This window comes from Ornithorhynchus anatinus, chromosome 5, assembly GCF_004115215.2.
Source record: "Ornithorhynchus anatinus isolate Pmale09 chromosome 5, mOrnAna1.pri.v4, whole genome shotgun sequence".
Taxonomy (NCBI): Eukaryota; Metazoa; Chordata; class Mammalia; order Monotremata; family Ornithorhynchidae; genus Ornithorhynchus; species Ornithorhynchus anatinus.
Window position 1 is genome coordinate 70811461 of NC_041732.1, and position 27518 is coordinate 70838978.

Sequence of the window (27518 nt, forward strand, 5' to 3'; positions counted from 1 at the left end):
AGCGCTTTCAGTGTCCATTGAGAGAGAGAATCCTTTCATTATCCTTTCGCTAGATAACCTTAGGGGAATGCATCCTTTCTTAGATTCGCCCCATTCACCTTGATATCAATCCGGGCTATTTACTGAGTGCTTTCTGTGTGCCGAGCACTTTACCAAGTGCTTGAGAGAATACAACAAAGTCAGTAAACGCACCCTCTGCCCACAGAGAGCTTACAGTCTACAGGGCGAGCTTACAGCCTGTATACTCGGTGTCATCCAAGTGGGGGGCCAAGACTGGCAGCCGATTGGCATTCGGCTGCTACTTCAGTCTGGCTGCATCTGAGGGGGCAGGGTCTGGCTCTTTTTAACCCTCTAGGTCAGGTCAGAATCCGTCTGTTCTGGAGCTAGTTTGGCAGGGACTAACTAGTTAGTCAGTTTGGTAGTGCTGCGGGTTCTGGATAAATCCAGGCGCTGAGGACCTCTGGGGAGAGAAGGGTGACTCCTGGCCCCCTTGGCAGGGGGTAGGATTGGTTCCTCTTCCATAGGCCTATGGTGGTCTTGTGAGAGGATGTCGAGGGATCACCTGGACCGAACTGGGAAACTCTACTGAGATGCCTGGGGGGGGGTGCCTAGAATCACTGGGAGCCTTCGGAGTGTTTGGGTCTGGTATCTCCTGCGAGGAGTCTGGATTCCCAGAATCTGTCCCCTCAGGAAATAAGCTCATTGACTTTAGGCACTCAATCAGCTCTCCCCCTTCTACCTCACCTTACTGATGGCCTACTACAGCTCAATCTGCAACTCCCTGTACCTCAGTCTTGTCTGAGTCGCTGCCAATCTCTTGCCCATGTCTCCCTCTGGCCTCAAATTCCTTCCCCCTTCATGTTTGGCGGTCTACTACACTTCCCACCTTCAAGTCCTCCTAAAATCACATCTCTTCTAAGAGGCCTTCCCTGACTAAGCCCTGATTTCCTCTACCCACCCGCCCCTCCGTGTCATCTGTGCACCGGGCCGTTTACCGCTTAAGTGCTTTGATACTCACCTCAGCCCCCACAACACATAACTTACACTCTATTATTTCCCTCATCTGTAATGTAATTTAATGTCCGCCTCCCCCAGTAGACCATAAATTCCTTCTGAGAAGGGATCATAACTAGCCACTCTATTCTACTGTACTTTCCTAAATGCTTAGTAGAGTGCTTTGTACTCAGTAAGCACTTAATAATTACCATTTATTGACTGACTGAATCTGAAAATTGAGGACTATTTGCTCCCTGTTCCAACTTGAGGAGTCTCTGAAACTCATTACAGGCCCCAACCGGCAAGCTCAGGGAAAGACAACTGCCATGGGCTGTTCCAATCCCCTGAGCCTCTTCACCCTTTTCCCATTCTGCTTGTCTGTCTTCAAGTTATTGCTCATTCTTGTCTCAAAGCAAGAAAAAAAAAAAAGCGCGTTTAAAGAATACGTAATCCTTCATTCAGCTCTTCGCCATTTTCTTTCACATGAGGACTAACCTATTTAATTACTTGAACTGGCTCCATTCTCAAAGAAGGCCCCTTGCCTTTTTCAAAAGGCCGTCGCTCTTGAAACAGCTTTTCTGCTAGGATCGATCTTCCATGGCCCTGGAGAAATGCCCTCCCACACCTAGAGAGCAATCACTGCCAGTGGCATCTCTTTAACTTGAAGGATGGTTATCTATTTCCATAATGAGGTCCCATCAGAGTGATGTTAACATTTAAAGACCCTCCCTTCGAGAAGAAGGGATAATAGAACCAGAATTAGAAGATGGTCCCTAAAACGGAGGAGCAAAAATTAGCCCTAGGTAATGAAGGCCACTACCTGCTAGTATCAATTAAAGTTGTGGCTCTTTCTCATCGTAAGCGTCTGTGATTACTGAACCCAAAGATCATTACACCAACCTTCATTTTGAGGCAGCTGAGTGATCAAATAGTAGCACGAACCTCTCTCTGCAGTGAATGAGGGCCATTAGAGCTGCCATTTTCTGGGCACCAAAATGTAGCAGGAGAGTTGTGAAAATGGTCTGAGGGTGTTTTTTTTTTAATTTTTTATTTCCTGGCCCTGAATAAGAACTTTACTAATGCAAGTTTAAGACCTGAATCGGTTCTCTTACGTTCATTTGGGAAAATTCCTGGAAGCTAAGTGTTGCTATTTGAATTTATAATTGCACAATCTATAGGCTCGGCAATTGCAAATAATGATCATTTCCCTAGCTGTCTTGAAATTGAACATCCCAGAGCAGAACAGGAGATGCTTAGTCCTTCCTTTAAAGCACAACTGAAGCCAGTAAAAGTGGTAACGTTCCTCACGGAGGCCTGAACCAGGGAAGCTGCCCCAGGAAGACGGTGACGATGATGACTCCCATCTGGGCACCCAGAAGGCCTGCTGACCTTTCTGCCTGGGATTTTAAACCAAACCACAGTATTTCAGTTGCCATCTGCTTCAGGCTTAAACTATAGGTGACCACCCTCAAAGAAAGTGCTGAAGCCCAGGAAGGGTTTGGTTTTGAGGATGTTCTCTGTGTTTTATGATACACGACTGGCATCTTTCTCGGCCTGAGCATTGAAAATGATAGAGATGGGCTGGAAAGACTATGAGGGGAAATCCTGGGTGGTCTCTGTATTATGAAAAGTCTTGACAGCACTTTACCCCTTCTTGCTCTTCCAAGCAGGGAGGACCAAAATTAATTCAGGAAATCCAGTGCCATTAGAAAGCCAAGGTCTCTCTCTGTCATGGGGCACCCTGCTTCTCTAGTGGGGCACTGTGCCGAGGTGGAATTTGAAAAAGGATATTTGGGCGGCGTGCAATAATAATAGTAATAATAATGGTACTTGTTGAACTCTTATTATGTACCAAGCACTGTTCTAAGCGTTGGGGTAGGCGTAAGTTAATCAGGTTGGACACAGTCCCTGTCCCCCATGGGGCTCACACTCTTAGTCCCCCTTTTATAGATGAGGTAAACGAGGCCCAGAGGTCACACAGCAGACATGGGGCAGAGCCGGTATTAGGAATCCAGGTCCTTACGACTCTCAGGCCCGTGCTCTATCCACAAAACCACATCACCCGCTGAGAGTGTTAAGGCACAGTTGTATAATGCCTGCCCAAGTTCAAGGGCCAAATGGACCTGCTGGATCCGGGGCTAGGTCTTTGTCTTGACTTGGGGGCGGGGGGGGGCTGATAGGAAAAAGTGGGTGTAAAATCCAGGCAGCTCTGCGCTTTGACCCTGACCCCAAATTCTGACCCGCTACCTGAGGATTAGCCGGCCACTCGTTTGGTGGCAAAAGACCTTGAACTGCAAAAGCATCAGCCAAGCCTAGAGCAGGGATAAAGCCGCAATCCACAAGGTCCCGGGCAGTTAAGAAAAGATTGAGGGAAAGTTCAGCATTTCAGAGGTTTTAAAGTCTCATTTAGATATTTCCCTCCAAAGACTTTGGACTCAGCAGGAAGGATGACTTCTTTCCCCCATCCAGTCATTATTTTTATTCCATCAGATAAGGGTCACTTTACTTGTGAGGAAAGGGTGAATTCTCACAAGATTTAGTAACAGTTTTCAACATCAAGACTCCTAAATTCATGAGGATTGAACAGATAAGTGACAAGACCCTTTAATGAAAATATCTAATTAAGGCAGCGAAGGGAGTTTAGCATCCCCATTTCAAAGAGCAAATACGATTATGCGAAAACCAGACCCATTAGAAGGAGAGCAGCGTACTTTACATTCTTGAAGGAGACAAAGGTTAAAGCGGAGGTTTTAGCTTGACTCGTCAAATTTACTCTCTGTTTGATCTTCCTACAAAACTGCAGAGCTCCAGGCCTGGGTCTCCTTTCATTATTGTTTCTTTTCAGAGATGGGTGGCTGGTTGAGCCTACTGTGGGGGTGGATTGTGGTGGTGGTGATGGTGGGGAAGAGGAAGGAGGCAAGGAAAAGGTAGGTGAGAAGGCAGGGGTTGGGGAGGAAATCCCAGGAAAATACCGCAGAGCCCTCCACTCTCTCTGAGAGCTCCAAAATCCTGCCTCCCTCTTCAGAGAACCTAACTGATGAGCAAAGAAGGCTTTCTAGAGATTACAATCCAATACCTGGAGACCTCTTTATAAAAACACTTGGCTTGCTCCCAGGGATCACATTCTGTGGGCAGGGAATGTATCTGTTTACTGCTGTATTGTACGCTCCCCAGCGCTCAGGTCAGTGCTCTGCACACGGCAAGCACTCCGTAAAAACTGACTGACCTACTCACCGGCTAATTCCCTCCCTCTCACTTTCAAGGGATGCAGAGCCGGATGGAGCGAGGAGCAAGAGGGCCGTAAGCCACTTACCTCCCTGGTCCGTGGCAGGGTGAGGAGACAGTGTCCCCCTCTGTCCACCCTCGGCCTCCCCTCGCCCCACTTACCCAAGTTGCCAGTGCAGAGGCAGTTGTGTGTCCGAGGCTGGGGCTTGGTCTGGTGACTGTCCAGAATCTGCTGCACGAGCTGCTCTACGGAGAACCCTGAACTGCTGTTGCCATTGCTGCATGTCCACTTGATGCCATGGACTGTGGAGAAAGAGAGAAGCAGATTCGCCCATCAGAGGTCGGGAGGTACCGGGTGGGGGACGCCCGTGGGATTCTGCACCTCCCCAAGGAGCCCAAGGGCGGGGGCCGCCGGGTCTCCCGCCAGTGACCAGACCAATGGGTGAAGAGAATCAACCGATGGTATTTACCGAGCACTTACTCTGAGCCATGCACGGTACTGAGTGCTTGGGAAAGTACCATACCACAGAGAAGTAGACTTGAACCCTGCCTCGAAGCGCTTACAGTCTGAAGAAAATGACATGGGGGGAGAGGAAAGAGGGAAGGCCAGATATAAATGCACTCATTCCCTCATAGAGGTTGGAGGCAGGTCAGTCTGCTCCTGCCCCAAGTCTCTCTGGCAAGCGGGTGGGCACTGGTACCCTCACTCACCGAGATTAGGTGCTTGAATACCAGGGTAAGAGATGGTGACCGAAAGGGGGCTGATAGAAGTCAACCATTACAAGTGTGGTTTCTCTCCACGGGAAATTTCTCCCATCGGGGACTCCTGCACTCAGGAAGCATCGGAACATCGGCGGTGCTGTGCCGTAGGCTTCCACCCTATGGAGCCACCGGAGCAGCACCACCCCACAGCCCTCCCACCACATAGCATGGTGGGGTGGATAGAAAACAGGCCCGGGAGTCAGAAGGTCATGGGTTCTAATCCCAGCTCCCCCATTTGTCTGCTGTGTGACCTTGGGCAAGTCACTTGACTTCTCCATGCCTCAGTTACCTCATCTGTAAAATGGAGATTGAGACTGTGAGCCCCACAGGGACGCGTGTCCAACCTGATTTGCTTGCATCCACCCCGGGGCCTAAGCACTCAACAGATACCACCATCGTTATTATTATACCCCTTGGGCTTCTCTCCTGATCTGCCTGGAACTAGCAGGGCCGGGAAAATTGAAGACTGACAGCATGCGACCTGAGAAGTTTAGACTGTTGGGAAGGGCGTCGCTGTGGCTGTGGCTGGGGACCATTGTGAATTTTGGGCTCTGAGTTGTGAGGAACCTGTAACTCCGTTCATCTAGCCACAGTACCTCGCTGCTCTTGTGCTTATCTTTATCCTTGTCTTTCATGTTGTTTTTGTGTTTTTCTTGTTTCCTCTCCCTTATGTGTCAGTTGCCAACACTCCCTCACTCCTTCTTAGACTGTAAACTCCTTAGGGATTAAGGACCTTGTCTAATTCTCACCCACTTATTTGTTCCAAGTACTTAGTAAGGTGCTTTGACTGGTAGGTACTTAATAAATGCTGTTATTACTACTACTAGAGAAGCCTGAGGGGGTGTGGTAGAAAACACAAGCAAAGCCAAGCGGACTGAGTTTTTTCCACCGCTGAAAGGCTGGTGGGGAAGGTAACGTTTGTAAAACAAGAGAATTTCCAGGGGCTCCTTCTCTGCTTCATCCAAATCCCATCTCTCCCTTGACTTTTCCTCACAATAAGAGACACTTGACCAACTCTGCCCTTATCTCCATTCCTGAAGACATTCATTCATTCATCCGTTCACGCTTTCATTCGTTCTTTCATTCATTCATTCATTCAAAAAATTTTTATGAGTAACTACTGTATGCAGAGTTCTGTACTACAAAGTTGGGAGACCAAAGTAGACGAGACAGTCCATGGAGCTCACAGTCTATAGAGGAGACAGAACAGGTACGTAATCCCTGTTTTGTCAGTCTGTCAGTCAATCATATTTATTGTGCACCAACCGTGTACAGAACACTGTACTAAGTGCTTGGGAGAGTATAAGGGCGTTCCAAGCCAGTGGCAGGCATCCCAGGAGTGCCAGACATTTTGCAAATGAGGAAAGTGAGGCAGAGGGAAGTTCAGTGACTTGTCCGCGGTAACACAACAGACGGGTAGTGGAGTAAACACTAGAAATCAGGTGCCCAAGTTCCAGGACTGTGCTCTTTCCACCAGGCCAAGCTACTCCTCGCAGATTCTATAGAGCCTGAGGCGGGAAGATTTCTTTGATGGGCAACATATCGCAAACTGTCAGCTTCCCATGGACCCTACTTCCCAGGTCTGGGTTGCCTTGGGAAGAGACTGGGTCGTGTCTAGGATGTGATTTAATTGTGGTATTTGTTGAGTGCTTACTATGTGCGGGCAATGTACTAAGCCCAAGGTTATTGGGTTGGACACAGTCCCCATCCCACATGGGGCGGGAAGTCTTAATTTCCATTTTACAGATGAGATCACTGAGGCACAGAGAGGTGAAGTGACTAGCCCAAGGTCACAGAGCAGGCGAGTGGCAGAGCTGGGATTAGAACCCAGATCCTTCTGATCCCCAGGCCCGTGCTCTACTCACTAAGCCACGCTGCTTCAGGGTCTGGATTGCTCAAGAGAAAGAGACTCAGTGTGCACGGACTCATTGGGTGGCGGCTTCGAAGCATAAGCGCTAATGTCCTTAAGCCTTCCTTCGGGGCTTTAATGGTTACAGAAAGAGTTCCAGATTCCGCCCCATCAGAGAGCTGCCCGCCTTCTCTGCCGACGTAACCCACCTTTTATCCGAGCTGTCACTACCCTGCACCATCTCTTCAGGTATTTGATCACGTTCCTCACTCTCTGCTCTGAAACTAGTATTTATTTTGGCTGGTTGACTCCTGCTAGCATTAGTCTTACATTTCCCCCCAATCTTGTCATTAGTCATTTGTTCGCTCCCTTGGCAGAAACCTGCTCCTTGGATCACACCCTCCGGAGAACACTGACCTTGGACCTAACTTTGAATATTCGAATCCTAGAGGGAATGTAAAGGGAGCCCGAACCACCTCTAGTCTCTCAGTGCTTTGAAACCTGCCACTGGAGTAGCACTTCGATTTCTAGAGCCTTTGCAGATGAACTGGGAGGCCTCTTTGGTGCTATTAAGGTGCTACCCGCTTGTTTCTGCTGGACAACTTCATCAAGCCATCTGGGCAAGTGAAAGCCATTGAAGCAAGTGAAAAAATCCACCCCATTTTTTCAAGGTGGATTACCCAACTTCTTCTGAACTCCGTGCGGGGCAGAACCTCTCCTATGCCCTCTTCTGTGGGAATGATGATATTTATTGAGTACTCACTGGATGCAATGCTTGGGTAAATAAAACTGAAGTACAAGACCTGTTCCTGCCTACAAGGAGTTTATAATTCAATGGGGGATGCAGACATAAAAACGCTTACAAACAGAGAAATGAGAATAAATAAATTGAATGGGCAATTGATTATACCAATATACACAGTGGCTGAGGAAGGGTCTAAATAAATATGCAAAGTTCTTCTGCCAGGAGAAAATTTGGAGAGGTACTTCCCCGTCCCCTATAGTCTGGGTTTTCTCTCTGCCATCTAGTCCAGTGTCTCCTGGGCATCTCCTCAGAGAGTTCATAGGAGGCTCTTTTCCTGAGCTTGAATCCATAAACAAAGTTGTCACTTCTGAATACAGTTAGGTTCAAATTGTCCCGGTAACGTAGCCATTTTCCCATGGGCAAAAAGCAGGCCGATGGCTCTCGTTTTTATCTGTGCCTGTTTTCTTTAGGAAGGCTTGGGAATTCAGTCCCCTGGGAAAGAGATCCACAATTCAAGGTGGCACAGGAGAACAGATCCCTAGGAGACGAAAGGGGAAGTGGAGAGAGGGGTTTTTTTAAAGGAGTCACCGGTTTTAGCTGCTGGCAACAACATAACTGAGCTGAATTACAACCTTCAACAATTAAGGAACACTTCTGATAAGAAAGAAGAATTTGGGTAAAGAACATAAGATCATAAGCCACGCCATATCGGGTCAGATCCATGGTCCATCCACGCAGGGAAGGATCTTGGGAGAAGCAGTGGGACGGGAACTCATAATCCTGGTTTTGGAAGCACTAATAACCTGCTTCTTCCTTCGTGACAGCATCCACTGATGCCTACGTTAGAACTCCCGAGCGCTTAGTTCAGTTTCCTACCCACAGTGAGCACTCAATAAATGCCACTGATTGATCGCTCCAACTGCTCCAAGAATACCCTCTTCCCTCACCACACCTCTGTTTCAGAGTGTCACTGTCACACCAGTCCCACTCCCCCCCAGGGTGCCCCTCCCCCCTTCCCTTGGGGCAGTGGTTGGGGGAGGGGGAGCTGACTCCGGGGGAGAGGGAGGATGGACCACCTCCCTGGTCAGTGGAAGTCGGCGAGAAGCCCCAAGCCCCCAGATCTCCAACTCGACTCCGCTCTCGCTGGGCTCTCTGACAAGGTTATTTCTCCAGGCCCCCTCCGCGGGTTGCGATGGTGTGCTTTCTGCTGCTTGTTCTCCTCCTTATGTTGTGAAGGTTATAAAATGAAAACCCAGTGAAGGGTGACAGATTGCAAGCAGAGAATTTCTGGATGCTTAATGCAAATTACCTACTGTCTTGGCACATCCAATATGCAGATTGCCTCCCTCACCCCTTTAAAGGAAAAAAAAAAAACCCTTCCTATGAGCTGGTGCGTTGTCAGTACTGAATATCAAATACTATCAAGACGGCTTTTAACATGTCACGCTCTGCTTCCCGACACATAATGAATCAGCGGGAAAAGAGATTTCTATAGGGAAAAAAACTGCATTATGAAGGGAAAGGTTAACAAACACCCCCCTCCAGACCCCTCCTATCTTTTGTTAAAGTCTGCAGAAGTGAAACGGTTTTAAAAGTACATCTGATTAAATTTAAGGTCATAACCCGGAACTGAAAAAAGTGGGGGATAAGAGGGAATTCCCGGTAAGGATCATCTCCTGAATGACTCTGCTCAGCAGACTCAATGATCACCTGCCCTTCTGCATAAACACACACGGGACCCCTTCCCCCCCTCACCTTACACATACTCAGACACCAACAGAACTCTTACTCTCAAGCAGACAGACACTCCTTAGCAAATCCAAGACTGCTGGTTGCTTTCCAGACTTTCTGAGGGAGGCTGACTGAGGGGCTGTGATGGACCCGAGAAGATTCCTATCCCACGAGCCATCAACATCATCTGGTCTCACTTTGTCACCCCTCACTATCGTTTCCCATGGCCGTTGGCAGCCACAGCACAAGGGGGCTAAAGAGGAGCCAGGGAAAATCAATGGGGAGAAATGAGATATCCAAAAGTCACCACAAATGAAGGGCAGTGGGGCGGCTGTTCTTTGGAGGAGAGCTGGGCGGGAAGAAAATAGAAGGGAGATTGGGTTGAGGACCTCTTGATGGCTTATGGAAACCAGATGCTCTCCCTCCTCAAATCTGCCAATCACACTCCCCCCTTCAAAGCCCTCCTGAAGGCTCAACTCCTTCAGGAGGCCTTCCTAGACTAAGCCCCCCTTTTCCTCTGCTCCTCCTCCCCTCCCCATCACCCTGACTCACTCCCTTTGCTCTACCCCCTTTCCCCCACAACAGCATTTGTGTGTATATATGTACACATTTATAATTCTTATTTATATTAATGATGTGTATAAAGCTATAATTCTACTTCTTTATACTGATGCTATTGATGCCTGTTTACTTGTTTTGATGCCTGTCTCCCCCTTTCTAGACTGTGAGCCGATTGTGGGCAGGAACTGTCTCTACTTATTGCTGAATTATACTTTCCAAGTGCTCAGTACAGTGCTCTACACACTTAGTAAGCGCTCAGTAAATACGATTGAATGAATGAATGATGAGTGAATAGGAAGTCTGGGCCAGTTCAAACTTCACAGCTGAGTCCTCTCACGTGAACTTATGTGTCCTCTGAAATTAAAAAGAGGAGACAGAGAGAGGCAGAGGCACGTGAAAAACACACACAGGAAGATCTAGGCTCAACTGAGCCTTTTATCCTCTGATAATAGAAAGTAGAGACAAAGAGAGGCTTGCGTGAACGCGCGCGCGTGCACACACACACGTATTTTGGGGGCTTCCTGGGCCTGTGTCCTCTGATAATAGAGGGAGGAGACAGAGAGAGGCAGACACACAAACCCCCCCCCCCCCCCCGCCCCAGAAGAGAAACAGGAAATCCTGGGCTCCACTGGAACCACTCAGGAGCTAGATGGAAAGCTGAACATGAGGAAGGGTACAAGGCTAGGTCTGAGAGGCACAAAACCGAGGGAAACTGGCAACAAAGGAGGCCAGATTTCTGCTTTCTTCCAGAAAAACCTCTCTGCCAACTCTATCTAGAGCATCCACCGCTCTTGGACAAAACCTGGCTTGATGCCCTAATCTTCTACTGCCAGGACGCTCGGGGTGTGTGCTTCAGGGTCAGGGTGGCCTTTAGTGAGCCGAAGTGAATGGGAGGATGAAGCACGCTCGGGAGGGAGGGGGCTGCCGGGGGAGGCAGGCGCCTCCGCCCAGCCCGGCTCCGGCCCTGACCTCACATGTGGAGGATCTTTATCCTAATTATCAGACCAAGCAAAGCAGCGGCGCTTTCACTAATATGAATAATCAGAATGAAATCGATGACACCGGCATGTGGCCCAACCTTCGGAGAGCCGCTTCTGATGGACAAATCGGCCACGGGCGAGTCCGAGGCGGCCGCCGGGAAGACGGTAATCGGGGTCCAGAGGAGGCTCGCGGCTCAGCCCGCGGGCTGTTTGGGCCGGGGGCAGAGAGGACTGTGGGCCCGAGCCAGGAGACAGGCCCGGCCTGGCACCCGATCTTGGTAGACTCTCCGCTCGCTGAGGACAAAAGCTGAAAGAGGAGAGTGGAGTCTCTTTATTACTCCTCTTGGGGGACTCTCCTCTGGAGGTGAGGATTCTGTCTTCTGTCCTCCGGCGGGTGGATCAGGTTCAGGCCTGAGAGTTTCAGAATGAACTGGGGCGGATTCAAGCTTGCTATGGGCAGGGAACGTACTCTCCCAAGGGCTTAATACAGTGCTCTGCACACAATAAGCACTCAACGAATACGATTGCTTGACTGATTCCATCACCAAACTGCAAGGGCCGAGGCTGGTCACAGAACCATTCTTCCAACAGGCTCCATCCCCTCCTTTCCCCTACTCCCTCTCCCTTCTGCGTCACCCTTGGATTTGTGCGTTCATTCACCCCACCCTCAGTCCTACAGCACTTAATGTGCACGTCCATAATTTATTCATTTATATTAATGTCTGGCTCCCTCTCTGGACTGTAAGCTCCTTGTGGGCAGGGACTATGTCTAACAAATCTGTTCTATTGCATTCTCCCAAGTGCTCAGTACAGTGCTCTGGACAATAAGTGCTCAATAAGCTTGCTATGGGCAGAGAACATATCTGCTAATTCTCTTGCATTGTACTCTCCCAAGTACTTGCTACAGTGCTCTGCACATAGTATGTGCTCAATAAATACGGGTGATTGATTGAGCGACTCATTGAATTCAGTCCAGTTTGCTTGTTGAATTCAATTCAGTTCACTGTAGATTCAAAAGTTCCGGATTCAGTGAAAGAATATTCAAAGGCACACAGTGACTCAGTCTTTGGGGAGAGCCCGAGATGCCCAGGGAACAAGGGCAGAGGCTGGGGCCAGACTACCCACGGAGCTATCTCCATCCACTGGAGAACCCCTTTTGCTCCTGCAAATCCAGGGGAAAATGCAAAAGAATCAGAGAAACAGGAATTACGTGTTCTTAGTGGGACACCTAGGAAGGGTCTTCTTTACCCTCCGTCCCGGTGGCCCCAAACACACCCCGTATTTCCTGGAAAGTTAAAGAGACAGACAGAGGAAGAGAGAAAGAACAAATGAGGTCTGAAGGTTCCTTGCTCTGTTTTGTGGCTGCCTTGGAGCCCTGAACTGATTGGGACTTTCTCGGGGACTGCTGGGCCCCCACATCTGGTTGGCTGGCAATCAGTCAATCAATTTTACTTATGGAATGCTCACTGTGTGCAGGGTGCTGTATTAAGCGCTTGGGAGAGTACAATATAACAGAGTTGGTAGCCACATTCCCTGGCCACAAGGCCTAGTGGAAGAGACAGACAATAACATAAATATATTATTTGTCAAACCTGGATAACTATCTAAACCTAGCAGGCAGGTTTCACGACCTCAGGGGATCGACTGGAGAAAGATATTCACCAAGACAAAACAGTAGGAAGCAGAAACTAACCAACCTCTGGGCCCCGGAGGTGGAATCTGTTGAGGTTTTCAAGCGGACTTTAGGAAAGGGAAGCAGAAAGCAGAAGACCTGTCTTCTGTCAACTCTCCCTTGCCCAGGGGTGGAGGGGTGGGAGAGGGAGAGGAGCAGGAGGGGACTGGAAAGGTGGAAAATCTCTCGCTAGATAGTCCCTGTGAATTGGAGGGGAATAATTGCCCACTCTTCTAGTCGGTCAGTTGTATTTATTGACCACTTACTGCGTGCAGACCACTTGTACTAAGCGCTTGGGAGAGTACAATATAACAATAAACACATTCCCGGACCAAGGGTGCGCTGGGTATGAAACTCTAGACTGCAGCACGCTTTGGGCTGAGAACCCGTCTGCCAACTCTGTTGTATCATATTCCTCCAAGTGCTCAGTACAGTGCTCGGCACATCGTAAGCGCGCAGTAAAAACCACCGATGATGATGATATGACCCCGGGAAATACTGTCCATGGTCATGCTGCTCCAAGTCACGCAGGACAGGGGCCTCATCCCTGAGATTCGGTGGGTCAGCCCACATCTGGGAAAGGAAGGTGGGGGGGGGTCCAATTTCTTCGGAACCACTTCCAGTGGGCAAGGAGGAAGGGAAGGGTATGTTCCAGAGATATTGTGCTTCACTGCCAGCATCCTAGCCTGGAAGTCCTCCAATTCAAACACCAAATCTCTAAAGAGCTCCCTGGCTTACAGGTGACTCGATTTATCGCCATCGTTCTCGTCTGTCCGTCTCCCCCGATTAGACCGTAAGCCCGTCAGCCCGTCAAACGGCAGGGACCGTCTCTATCTGTTGCCGACTGGTTCATTCCAAGCGCTTAGTACAGTGCTCTGCACATAGTAAGCGCTCAATAAATACTATTGAATGAATGAATGAATGAATGAATGCTTCCAATTTGGGGGAAGAAGGGGGGTGAGAGAAGAGGAGCAGGGACAGTATCCCCTCCCTCACCCCCCCAAGATCTTTCAGCCTCAGTGGCTATACCCTGGATCCCCAGCATCCCTGTTCCCTCACCCGGCTCCTCAGTCCTCCTGCCCCTTCAGCAGCTCCCCAGGCCCTCCTGGGTGTCAAAAATCACGCCAGAAGCAGGAGAGTGTGCGGCTGCAGACCTATGCACAAATTTACGATAAAAAATCTCTAGTAGACAGCTGGGGGAGGGAGTGAAAGGCAGGATCAGGAGCAGGGACTGGGGTCTGGGGGCCTCTAAGGTAGCTCACTGGCCACGTGCGCCCTTGTGGACTGGATCGGGGCACCGACCTAAAGAGTAAAATGGAAGAAAGAACCAAAATTTTCTCCTGGCACAGATGATTGATTGCCCAGGGCATGTCGAAAAGCAGCTTTTCCAAGGCTGCTCTATGGGACAGGCACTTGAACCTAGGGGAACATAATCACGAGGGATTAGTAAGAGGAGCAGCCTGACCCAGTGGCAACAGCATGGGCTTGGGAGTCAGAGGTCGTGGATTCTAATCCAGGCTCTGCCACTTGTCTGCTGTGTGACCTTGGTCAAGTCGCTTAACTTCTCTGTGCCTCAGTCACCTCATCTGTAAAATGGGGATTAAGACCGTGAGCCCCACGTGGGACAACCTGATTACCTTGTATTTACCCCGGTGCTTAGAACAGTGCTTGGCACTTAGTAAGTGCTTAACACATACCGTCATCATTATTATTAATAGCGATGAAGTTCTTGAGAGGAGACCTAGAGAAGAGTCTTAGTTTAACTTAAAAAAAGCAAGGAGACTGTACTAGGAAAAATAAGTGGAATCCAGGGCAGGGAAGACAAGAAGGAAGGCAAGGGAAAGCCCCCGTGGGGATTCCCTGCTCAAGAGCGGTGGCCGAGCTCCCAGCCCTGAAACATTTTCTGGAAACAGGAACCCAAGCACCAGCTTCCATCGATTGATTGTCTGATCGGAGGAACGGGATGGACAGGTCTCCCAAGCACTTAGTACAGCGCTCTGCACTCAGTTAGTGCCCAATAAATAACGACCGATTGGAGGAACAGGACGAACAGCGCTTCCAACTTCTTAGTATGGTACTCTGCACACAGGAAGCGCTCCATAAATACCATTGTTCGATCGACCGATTGGGGGAATGAGATGGACAGGACCCCCAAGCATTTAGTACAGTGCCCTGCACACAGTCCGTACTCAATAAATTCCATCGATCCATCGATTTAGTCTTTCTCATCTCTGCACTCCAAGTTGGTGACCCCCCAGGGGGAAGCTTGCAGGCTGGAAGGCACCACAGTCGCCACGGTAACGGTGGCTGGGCCCCCGCGGGAATCGCCACTCGGCCTTCCTTAGCAGGGGAAGATTTCTCGGCTCTGCGACTGCCAGGAATAATGAGAAACGGGGGCGGGGGACAAGTCGGATCCGTAGGTTCAGGGGCCTGGCGGGCCTCTCCGGTTTCGGCGCCGAAGTCGGACCTGTGTTAAACCGAGGTATTATTGAGCCGGGTATTGTTTGTCGGCTTCTGAACACCCACAGCTGCTGCCCGACCCTTGAGCCCCGCGTGGAGGCAGGCGGGGAGCAGCAGCGCCGCTCTCTCGCTGAGTGAATAAAAGCCCCCCTTGGTTTCCTTCTTCCTACTCTACAAGTTGTTGACACTAGAAGGCTGTCGCCATAGAAACCGGGTCAATGGGGAACGGCAGCCCTGTGGGTTTAATTTTCACCGCGTTCTTGTCGTTGGAAATAAAGCCCCCTCTCAGCCCCCCGCCACACGTGCACACACACTTCTGATTCCTTGTTTCAACTGGGTGAAATTTTCATTAGCTTTATCTTCTCCCATCCAGACACCCACAGACTATTCGATTTTCCCATCCCACCACTCTATTCCATTCTCTTGTTGGCTCGGAGGGCAAGGTTTTCCTGAAATTTCATTTTCTAAGACTGCTGAGGGAGGGGAGGTGCTGTGTGTTCGTGTGTGTGTGTGTGTGTGTTTCAAAGTCATAGGCTTGAGTCTCTTTAATTTTGATTATCTTCTGAGAAGGGGTGTAACGTTTCACCCTCTCCGAGGCTAAGTGTGTGGAGTCTTCACTTCAGCATTAAAAATTCCCTTGGAAACCAGGCGTAACAGGGAATTCAATAGAATGCTGGGTGGTTGAGAACTCAATTTCAGTTGTATTATGTTCGGGAGTATCAGGCAGAGAATGGGGAGATGGGAAATTCTGGAATCTCAAAATCACCCAGACAATTTTGACATTTAACTATCTGAGCCTCAGGAACATCCCCCCCCCCCCCCCCCCCCCCCCCCCCACGAAAGCCTGGCATCTCGGATAATTCACTTAAATTGTCCTCATAAGCAGTCTCCAAGACACTTAGCTATAATAAAAAGAAGCTCTCACTGAGGATTCCTGCCTTCATCCATGCTAATCAGGACTGAGCTGTTGCATCACTGGGTCATTCCCTAACCCTCAGAATCTCTTATCTGATTTGCTAAATGGCCTGGTTATTGAGTTCGGGAATTGTGTGTACTGTAATAAAAGTGTAAAGGTGCTTGACTCTGATTGTATTTCAGCTAGGTAGCCGTCTGAAACTCGATTTGGCAGGGAGACAATGAGGTTTCCACATGTAAGAAGCCGCGTGCACTCTTGAATATTCTCACTGAATCTGGAACTTCGGGTCTACAGCAACAAGTGAACCAGAGTGAATTCAATCTGTCGATTAAACGTATTTATTGGGTACTTACCGGGGGCAGAGCACGTACTAAGTTCTTGGGAGTGTACAATATAAAAGAGGCGAGAGACACGTTTCTTTCTCATAAGAAGCTGCATTCCTTCTCTTGCTTTTTCTCTTGACGGAGGAAGGGAGCCCAGGGGTGGGGAAGAATTCGATTCTTTACCGCAAAACTAATGAGGCAGCATAGGCCAATGGACAGAGCGCGGGTCTGAGGGTCAGCGGCCCTGGGTTCCAATTCTGGCTTTGCCACTTGGCTGCTCTGTGACCTTGGGCAAGCCACTTAACTTTATACCTCCGTTACCTCATCTGTAAAATGGGGATTAAGGCTGCGAGCCCCAAGTAGGACAGAGACTGTGTCCAATCCGATTATCTTGAATCTATCCCGGTGCTTAGTACAGTGTCTGGGACAACGTAAGTACTTAAATTCCCTAAAAAAAAAAAAAAAAAAAAAAAAGAAGCACCTTCTTGAAAACCCAGTATGACCCACCCAGAAGGGAGGTGGGTTTAGGCCTAACGTCTCTGTGGTGTTCCTCTGAGGCCGAGAGCTTTGGTTAGAAACAGGATTTTGCACCAGCACAGAAAGCGTGGAGCAATTCAAGTTCTGAAGAAGGAAACCACAGGGAGCTTTTGTCTTTCAGTTCACTTTTTGGGGGCCTTATAGGTTAATTGGAATTAGCCCAACAGGGAAAGATGCATTTGCAAAAACAAACTTAGATCCTTCTTACCGGGGCAAGGCAGCAATTCCCCTAAATTAAAGTGAACCCCTTCCCACCTCCCCAGCCGCTCTCCTGGGGGCTCTCGGCCAGGAGCGGCTGAGCGGAAATTGTAGTCAGAGCCTAGGCTACAAGCCCACAGTGTCTGAAAGGAAGCTGCCCGTGCCCTCTCTGCCTCTCAGATTAACGGGAAGCATCAGCCTTGAATGGATTCAATTACTTAAACTTCCTGGTCAAAGCGGTGCATAACCAGTGAGAAAGGAGGAATTCCCATTTCATCGCCCACCCTTTGAAAAAAGCATTCTTCTCTACCTCCTGAAGGGATTCTGTATGGAAGAGGAGAATGTTTTGGGCTCCATAGAGGCACCAGGTAGGAACCGAGTTTTCCCAGAATGTCACCAGTCATTATTCAGCAGTCTTTTCATTCATTCGTTCATTCAGTCACATTTATTGAGAGCTTACTGCATGTAGAGCGCTGTACTAAGCGCTCGGAAAGTACAATTCGGCGATAAAGAGAGTCGATCCCTGCCGACACCGGGGTTACAGTCTCGAATAGGGGGAGAGCAGACATCAAAACAAGGCAGTCTTTGTATTTTGGTGGATGCAGGAGTGCTCCCTCAGTATTCCTCAGTTGTATCCCTTCAGCTCATGATGTCTCGAGACGGGACGGGCTTTTCCTTCAGGTATGCTCAGTTCTTTCTCACAAATGCAAAGGGGGGAGGAGGCCTCCTTTTTCTAGCTCTCTGCTGGCACTACATAAATACAAATGAAAGGGCATATCTTTGTCTTTTGTGGGAACTGTACCACCCTCAGCCCACAGCCCTTACACTGCCATCTTCCCAATCTATAATGTATTTCAACGACTGTCTGGCCCTCTAAACTGTAAGTTTTTTATGGGTAGGGATGGTGTCCGCCAACTCTATCGTGCTGTATTCACCCATGCACTTTGAATAGTGCTCTGCACTCGGCAAGTGCTCAGTAAAAACCATTAATCAACTGACAGCACTTACTGTGCGCAGAGCACTAGTACTTGGGAGAGTCCAATACAACAGAGGAGGTAGACACGTACCTTGCCAAGAGCTGGCAGTTTCAAGAAGGAGCACTCAACCTAGAGGAGGAGCTTACAATCTAGTATTCATCAGTATTTACTGAGCACTGTGAGCACTGTATTGAGAGCTTGGAGGCTACAAAGGAGTACACAATCTCTACTCTCAGGATCCTTTAATCGAGGAGAGGAAACAGACGCTGAAATAAATCACAGGTAGGGAAAAACAACGGAGTTTAGAGGTCTGTACATAGGTGCCCTTCTGGGGGAGAAGGCGCTGAGAGCCCAGGTGCTGAGAAGATGCAAAAGCACTTAATTGGTAGAAGGGGGAAAACAGGCTCCACAGAATTTGCCCCTCCTCGATGAGAGGGTCTTGAATGAATTTGGCCACATAATTAGACTGACCAGACTGTTTCATCACAGGGTGAAACTGCATTCTAGCCTATCTGAAGCGCAACTGTCCCTCTCAAGTCTCTATAAAAATACTGTCATCATTTTACTGTGGTGGAGGTGGGGACAGTCCATCCCATTCTTTCCTCTCTCTCCACCCACCCTGCGCTCAGGCCCCTCGGAAAATGGCATCGATGACTTTCTGACGTGATTCCCTTTCACCAGGCCAGAGGTCCTGGGTTCTAATCCCAACTGTACGCCCGCTGTGTGATCTTGGTCAAGTCACTTAACTTCTCTTTGCCTCGGTTTCCTCATCTGCCGACTGGGGATTCACTAATGGAAAGATTAGACTGTAAGCCCGTCAATGGGCAGGGACTGTCTCTGTTGCCGAATTGTACATTCCAAGCACTTAGTACGGTGCTCTGGACATAGTAAGTGCTCAGTAAATACTACTGAATGAATGAATGAATGAAAGAGCATGGGCCTAGGAGTAAGAGGAACTGGGTTCTAAATGTGGCTCCGCCATTTGTTGGCTACGTGACCTTGGACATGTCACTTCGTGCCTCAGTTACCTCATCTGTAAAATGGGGATTAAGACTGTGAGCCCCACGAGGGACACGGACCGGGCCCAATCTGATTATCTCCTATCTACGCCGGCGCTTACTACTGTGCTTGGCACACATAGTAAGCACTTATCAAATACCACAAACTGTGCCGACAAGGCCAGCGGACTCACTCTGGAGACCTCTGGTCATGAGACAAAGTCAGTCATTGGGCGATAAATACGACCGCGGTGTGAAGACCTCTTCTGGGCGTCCCACACAAGCCCAGCTTGCCTTGGCGACGTCGGGAGGGAGAGAGAAGTCTGGAATATCCAGGGGATAGCTGTCCCTAACTGGGAGAGACCCCAGTTGGAGAACGGCACTGGGCGTTTTTCCGGCACCGATTCCCTTCTGAAACTTCCATCCCGGGTCCTTCCCTGAAGAGGACCGGCCTTTTCCCTGGATTGCTTTTAAAAAGGGGCCTGCCAGAACCAGCCAACTTTTTATTTTCCCTTTTCTTCAGGTTTGATTTCGCCCACGGCCACCAGATGGTGACGGCTGACTAGGAAACCGATGGCGCTCTAACGCTGAAGCAAAATGAAAGCCTTTGTTGATTTTTCTCCTTGATATTCTATAATCACCAAGATTACAATCTAAGCAAAAAAGCAAAACAAACAAACAACCCGCCCCCCCCCCCCCAAACGGATCGTTGGTCTTTGTCTGAATAATTATGAGAAAACAAAAGGCTCATCTGAAAACACAGCCCAGAGACTGAGTGGCGACAGGGGCCTGCAGGGCCCCTGCACGGGCCAGCGTGGCTGAGGAAGCGGGTGAGGGATCTGCCCACGTCGGGCTGTGGGACGGTCGCACCCAGAGCCGAGGGGAGTCAATCGCAGGTTTTTCTGCTCTCAGGGAGCGACCGAGCACAACCAGTAGTCCCCCCTGCCCTCTCCCGCCTAAGAGAGTCCATAAAACAGAAAATGGACCAAAGGAAGCTCTAGCTGGCCCGGTGGGTCCCCGGTCCCCAGCTCTGCGTGACCCCAGGGTTTAACCTCTACCGGCCCTCAGCCGGTTGCGCTGTCCGTTCTAAGCCGGGAAGCTCCGAGCGCTGAGGAACGTTCAGGGGTCGCAGGCCATGGGGAAGGCACTGAAGGGGCACAGGTGGCGTCTTCATTCATTAATTAATTAATTCAACCACTTACTGAGTGCCTACCGTGTGCAAAGCGCCGCACTAAGCTCTTGGAAATGTACGCTGTAACAATAAACCGACACATTCCCTGCCCGCAACGACCTTACGGTCTCCAAGGTGCTAGTCGCCTTTGTCTTCCTGGATGAGAAAAATGAACCTGAGAGGGAAGGAGGTGCAAGGGAGCCTAAGCCTTAGCAGATCCCTCGAGTTGCAGTGGTTATCCTGGCTAGGGGGATTTTTTCCCAATTTCTGCCCTGGAAGTTCACCTGGGCCTTCCGCCAAGGGGGAGCAGCAAAGATCCCTTCTCTCCTCCTCTCGGAGCAGGAGTTCAAAAAATACTGTTGATCGATGGACTGATCTCAGTAAAGGCAGCCTAATGGAGAGAGCTTGGGCCTGGGAGGCAGAAAGACCTGGGTTCTAACTCCAGCTCTGCCACAAGTCTACCGTGTGACCTCGGGTAAGTCACTTAAGTTTTCCGTGCCTCAGTTACCTCATCTGCACATGGTGATTAGGACTCTGATCCCCACTTGGGACGGGGACTGAGTCCAACCTGATTAGCTTGCATCTACCCCAGCACTTTAAATAGAGTGCCTAGCACATAGTAAGCGCTTAACAAAATACCAAAAAAAAAAAAAAAGGCCCAGGTGCCCGTGTCCTGTTCAGCTGAGAACTGAGATTCTGTTACCTGAGAAGGGAGAAGCTCGCCACTTGGCAACTTCTAGGAATGTCTGGTGGGGATGCCTTGGGCTGCTCCCAGGCACAGTGGGATATATTAAGAGCTTACTGTGTGCAGAGCACTGTACTAACTGCTCGGGAGAGTACGATCCGGTTGGTAGAGAGCATCCCTGACGAAAAGGAGTTTACAGTCTAGTGGAGGAGACACGTCAAAACAAACTTCAGTTAGGCGAAGCAGCAGAGCAGAAGAATACGTACACGAGTGTACGTATTGAGCTTAAGCAGAGAAGCAGCGCGGCTCGGTGGAAAGAGCCCGGGCTTGGGAGTCAGAGGTCATGGTTCGAATCCCGGCTCTGCCACCTGTCAGCTGCGTGACTGTGGGCGAGTCACTTCGCTTCTCTGGGCCTCAGTGACCTCATCTGTAAAATGGGGATTAACCGTGAGCCTCAAGTGGGACAACCTGATGACCCTGTATCTACCCCAGCGCTTAGAACAGTGCTCTGCACATAGTAAGCGCTTAACAAATACCAACATTATTAGGTGTTGGGGGTGGGGGGGTGGGGATGAGTCACGAAGTGCTTAGAGGGTATAAGAAATACATGGCTCCGTGGAAAGAGCCCGGGCTTTGGAGTCAGAGGTCATGAGTTCGAATCCCGGCTCTGCCACCTGTCAGCTGCGTGACTGTGGGCGAGTCACTTCGCTTCTCTGGGCCTCAGTTCCCTCATCTGTAAAATGGGGATGAAGACTGCGAGCCCCACGTGGGACAACCTGATTCCCCTGTGTCTACCCCAGCGCTTAGAACAGTGCCCTGCACATAGTAAGCGCTTAGCAAATACCAACATTATTATTATTGATAGAAACACTAGCTTGACCCACTCATCACCCTGAGGAGAAAATTCAGGGAAGCTAACCACACCGTTCTTCTCCGGGGCCTGGTGTCACTGCCAGGGACAGAATATCGGACTGGGTGGTCCACAGGCCGGACCCAGGATGGCACTGCCCATGGCTTTCTGTCTCTGACCACAATAGTTTTCTAGGCCATCACAACCCATTAAGGAGACTGCTCAGAACACAACCGCTCAAAGGGCCTTGGCCTCTTACCATGTGCTTTCTTGGAGAAAGCACCACAGCGGAACGGGGAAGCCTACGGGTATTTACAACGAATGTGTGATCACTTCCTGCCCACTAGTAATAATAATAATAATAACTGTGATATTTGTTCAGCGCTTGCTGTGTGCCAAAAAAACCCATCGGTATTTGTTAAGTCCTTACTATGTGCAAAGCACTGTTCTAAATGCTGGGGGGATACAAGGCGATCAGGTTGTCCCAGGTGGGGCTCCCAGTCCTCATCCCCATTTTACAGATGAGGTAACTGAGGCCCAGAGAAGCTAAGTGACTTGCCCACAGTCAAACAGCTGACAGGTGGCGGAGCTGGGACCAGAACCCACGACTTCCGACTCCCAGGCCCGCGCTCTTTCCACCGAGCCACGCCGCTTCTCATGCCAGGCACCGTATCAAGCACTGGTGGAGATAGACAAGAAGGTCGGGTTGGATTACAGTCTTAATCCCCATTTTATAGATGAGGTAACGAAGCGAATTGCCCAAAGTCACCCAGCAGGAAAATGGCAGAGCTGGGATTAGACCGTGGACATTTATTTAGCTCTTCTTCTTAATAACGATAACAATAATAACGGTAAGGGTGGTATTTGTTAAGTGCTTACTATGTGCCAAGCACCGTCCTAAGCGCTTGGGTATATGAGGCAATTGGGTTGGACACAGTCCCTGTTCCACGTGAGACTCCCCGTCTTAATCCCCATTTTACAGATGAGGTTACTGAGGCACAGAGAAGTGGTGACTTGCCCAAGGTCACACGGAGGTTGTGGAGTCTCAATCCTTGACGCTTTTTCCGTGTAGGGGGGACAGCTCTCTTCTAGGTACGGTTGGAAAGCAGTCCTGCCTGGGGGATGAAGGATGGATGAAATGACCTCTCGAGATCTCTTCTCAGCACTGAGACTGTACAGTCTGGGTAGAGCTAAAGGAAATGATATAGTCCCCCCACATAGTCCCCGTGTGGGCAGCGGGGAGCCACAGGGGTTAATTCTGAGAAGTAGCATGGCCTCTTGGGAGTCAGAGGACCTGGGTTCTAATCCCCACTCTGCCACTGGCCTGCTGGGTGACCTTGAGCATATCACTAAACATCTCTGTGCCTCAGCTTCTTCATTTGTAAAATGGGAGAATGCTACCTTTCTAATTCTACCTAATCTAATTCTCTTCCCCTCTTCAAATCCCTACTTAAAGCTCACCTCCTCCAAGAGGCCTTCCCACACTGAGCTCCCCCTTTTTTCCCTCTGTTCCCTCTACCCCCCTTCGCCTCTCCGCAGCTAAACCCTCTTCTCCCCCCTCTCCCTCTCCCGTCCCACCCCCTCAGCCCTGTACTCGTCCGCTCGACTGTATGTATCTTCATCACCCTATCTATTTTGTTTATTTTGTTTAATGAGATGGACATCACCCTGATTCTATTTAGTCGCCATTGTTTTTAGGAGATGTTCTTCCCCTCGACTCTACTTATCGCCATCGTTCTCGTCCGCCCGTCTCCCCCGATCAGACCGTGAGCCCGTCGAAGGGCAGGGACCGTCTCTATCTGTTGCCGACGCGTACGTTCCAAGCGCTCGGTACGGTGCACATAGTGAGCGCTCAATAAATACTACCGAATGAATGAATGAACTATCTTCCTCTCCCTATGTCAGAGGGATGCTCGGGGGATAAAAGAGCTCTGGAAAAATAAAAGCATTCTACAAAAAAACAAAGTATTATCATATTACATGAGGTGTCTGGGGAATGTATCTTTGGCTGCCTTAGCCACTCTGATATTTTGCTGGGCCATGAGGCTCTGGTCCTCGCCAAGCAGTGGAAACCTATGACTGGGCCCCTCTCTCCTCCCCACCTCAGCTCTGGGCCGGAGGAGGGGCCCCGTGGGGGCTGGAAAGATTAGCAGTGGAATTCCCCCTCTGTCTGGTAGAGTTGGAGGGTCTCCACTGACACGGCTCGACAGGAGAGACCTCTGGATTTCCCAGATTTGATTTTTCCTGGCCCTGCCTGAGTCCTTGGGGCCTTCTGCTCCAGTGTAAAATCGATAAGTTCACTTCGAAAGGAAATCCCAAACCAACCCTCCTCAGAACATAGAACAGAACACGGTGTGGTTCCACTGGCACAGGCCGGGCTGGAAGCAGCGTGGCTCCTTGGAAAAAGCGCGGGCTTAGGAGTCAGAGGTCATGGATTCTAATCCCGTCTCCGCCACCTGTCAGCCGTGTGACTTTGGGCAAGTCACTTAACTTCTCGGTGCCTCCGTTACCTCCTCTGTAAAATGGGGATTGAGACTGTGAGCCTCTCGTGGGACAACCTGATTACCCCGAATCTACCCAAGCGCTTAGAACACTGCTCGGCGCCTAGGAAGCGCTTAACAAATGCCGACATTATCATTATGATTATTTGTGAGTGGAACTAGAGTTTCTGGCCTAGGTTTCCAGTGGGATAAGGTTGTGAGTCTATGCTGGACAGAGACTGTGTCCATCCTGATTTGCTTGTGTCCACTCCAGGGCTCAGTACACTGCTTGGCACATAGTAAGCACCTAACAAATACCACAGTAATCACAGTTTGTTCCAGTAGATGAAGGCTGACGCCCGGGAAACGAGTCACCTGATCATCTTTTTCCACTTTTATCGAAGTTGCTGCTCCTCACTCCCCTCAACAGAGACCGATGCCACATTCCGGGGAATCCCCAAGAGGGAGGGAATGTCGGGAATGATACTTACAATACTAATAATCATAATGATAGTGGTATTTGCTAAGCACTTACTATGTAACCAAGCACTGGGCAGATACGAGATAATCAGCGGAGTGGCGTAGTGGATAGGGCGTGGACCTGGAAGTGAGAAAGATCTAGATTCTAATCCCAGATCTTTCACTGGTCTGTTGTGTGACTTTGGGCAAGTCACTTTAATAAAAATAATGATGATAATAATAATAATAATAATGGCATGTGTTAAGTGCTTACTCCGTGCCAGGCACTGTACTAAACGGAGGGGTGTAGACAAGCGGACGGATTTGGATACAGTCCATGTCAGGCTCACTGTCTCAATCCCCAGATTTGCAGATGAGGTAACCGAGGCACAGAAAAGTGAGTGACCTACCCAAGGTCACACGGCAGACGAGCGGCGGAGCCGGGATTAGACTTCACGACCTTCTAATTCCCAGGCCCGTGCTCTATCCGCTACACCATGCTGCCGCTCTACTGCTCTCTGGCTCAGTTATCTCGTCTGTAAAATGGGGTTTAAGACTGTGAGCCCCATGTGGGACGTGGACCTTGCCCAACCTCATTAGTCGGTCCATACCCCAGCGCTTAGTACGGTGCCTGACACATGGTAGGCGCTTAAATACTCTAAAGAAACAACCAACAAGTTCCACATGGGATTCACAGTCTAAGTAGGAAGGAGACCAGGAAGCTACCTGACCCAGCCTCCTAGAAAGACCTCACTTCCCCGAGAGGAGGGAAACATCACCAGGGACGGAGCGCCCACCCTTGCCCAGGGAAGCCTGTGCCAGGGACCCAGTGGCCCCTATCTCCGGGAAATCCTCCCACCAGCCTCCGGCAAAGATGGATCCTGCTGCAATTCTGGGCCCCTTCCCCACTTCCTGAAAAGGTCCGCTCTGGCCAAAGCGAGAGCTGTTTCAGCTTGGCGAGAAAAAACCCAACAAAAACATGAAAGATTTTTGCCGTTTCGGTCTCCCCGCTGAGCCAACAGAGCCGTCTCCGGGCCCGGGTGCCATGTGCTCCCACGGAAGCCCATGGATTCTGCTTCCGTCGGCCCGCTGAATGGCGAGGCTGGCTGCTTTTAGGCATCGGAGTTTAGTGTCCCAGCCGGGAACCTCTCGGGAGGGAACTCTGGGCAAGCAGGGGAAGGGAAGAGGAGGAAATCCGAAGGAAGAAAGCTTTGAGATCTTTCCGCAGCGAGCTGGCTCCGTGCCCTCCGACCCAACGGTGGATGAACGGTCTGGGCCGGGCAGACTGGAAGTTGGAAGGGGATGCAGGATGAAAACGGCGATGGGACAGGGAAGCTCAGGGGCAGCCCGGACAGCAGGAAGCGGGGAACCGGTTCCAGGACCCCGGGAGATGGAGGTTTTAGGGAAGGTGTTCCCGCCGAAGCAGCTGCAGGAGCAGCCGGTGGGCCCACTACCGCCGGAAGAAAAATCCCCCGGCATGACCCTGCCAGGGATGTGGCCTGGACGGGGATTATTAAAGAAGCTGAAATGATGGCCTCGAGCTTCCAGGTGAACGCCTCTCCAGCCGAGGCTGGCATTGCCATTCTGGGAACACAGCTTCTAAATGTGGCCCCTAGGTCCCTAAGAATAATAATAACAATTACGGTACTCGTTAAGCGCTTACTATGGGCCAGGCGCCGTTCTAAGCACCGTGGTAGAAACGAGATAACGAGGTGGGACACCATCCCCGTCCCACGTGGGACACCCGGTCTTAATCCCCATTATACAGATGAGGGAATTGAGGCCCAGAGAAGTGCAATGACTTGCTCAAGGTCTCACGGCCAGACAAGCGGAGGAGCTGGGGTTAGAAAGCAGGTCCCTCTGACTCCCAGGCCCTTGCTCTCTCCACTAGGCCATGGTGCTTCTCCACTGCAAGTCCCCGGGCTTGGATGGAGGTGTTCGGCCATTAGGGCCGAAACAGATTCCCTTCAGCACCGTGGTTGGCCTCTATTCATTCATTCCGTCCAACTGATCAAAGTTAAATCAAATCAAAGATCCGGAGCAGGGCACGAAACAGGATGCTCCTGGACCCAGGGGGTGGGGGTGTTAGGGGAGCATCTTCCCAGCACCCCCAGCTCTCTGCATGCTGGAAATCATTCTACAAATTCTAGAAAATGGGACGTATCCCCGGGCCCTGTTTTCTCCTTGTTCTTCCTTCCGTTCCCACTGCTTGTGAATCACTGAAATCAATTTATCAGTCATATTCACTGAGCACTTACTGTGTGCAGAGCGTTGTCTCAAGTGCTTGGGAGAGCACAAGAGGTGGTAGACACCAGGAGCCCGCAAGTAGTTTACAGTCTAGAAAAGGAGCTTACAGACTAGAGGAAGAGTTTACAGTCTAGAGGGCCTGGGCTCTCTAGATCACTTCGGTCTGTCTGCTTCCCCCATTAGATTGTTAGCTCCTTGAGGGTTGGGAACACATGCCTTGAGAAGCAGTGTGGCTTAGAGGAAGAAGCCCAGGCTTGGGAGTCAGAGGTCATGGGTTCGACTCCCGGCTCTGCCACTCGTCAGCTGCGCCACTGTGGGCGAGTCACTTCACTTCTCTGGGCCTCAGTTACCTCATCTGGAAAATGGGGATTAACTGTGAGCCTCACGTGGGACAACCTGATCACCCTGTATCTACCCCAGCGCTTAGAACAGTGCTCTGCACATAGTAAGCGCTTAACAAATAGCAACATCATTGCGTCAGGGGTTCGAATCCCCACCCCGCCGCTTGGCTGCTGTGTGACCTTGGGCAAGTCACTTTACTTCTTGGTGCCTCAGTTACCTCATCTGTAAAATGGGGACTAAGGCTGTGAGCCCCACGTGGGACAACCTGATCACTTTGTATCCCCCCCCCCCACCGCCCCAGCGCTTAGAACAGTGCTTTGCACATAGTAAGCGCTTAACAAATACCGTTATTAT

At 50.1% G+C, this 27518-nt stretch overlaps 1 protein-coding gene across 7 annotated transcripts in view; it reads right to left on the reverse strand.

Annotated features, from left to right (window-relative positions):
* The window catches only part of CAMTA1 (calmodulin binding transcription activator 1), a 1175303-nt gene that overhangs the window by 152355 nt on the left and 995430 nt on the right, over positions 1-27518 (reverse strand). For all 7 annotated transcript variants that reach the window (XM_039912082.1, XM_029064835.2, XM_039912081.1 and 4 more), the window contains exon 7: positions 4384-4524. In XM_039912082.1, the coding sequence (XP_039768016.1) occupies positions 4384-4524 (141 nt within the window). The remainder of the gene's footprint in view (positions 1-4383; positions 4525-27518) is intronic.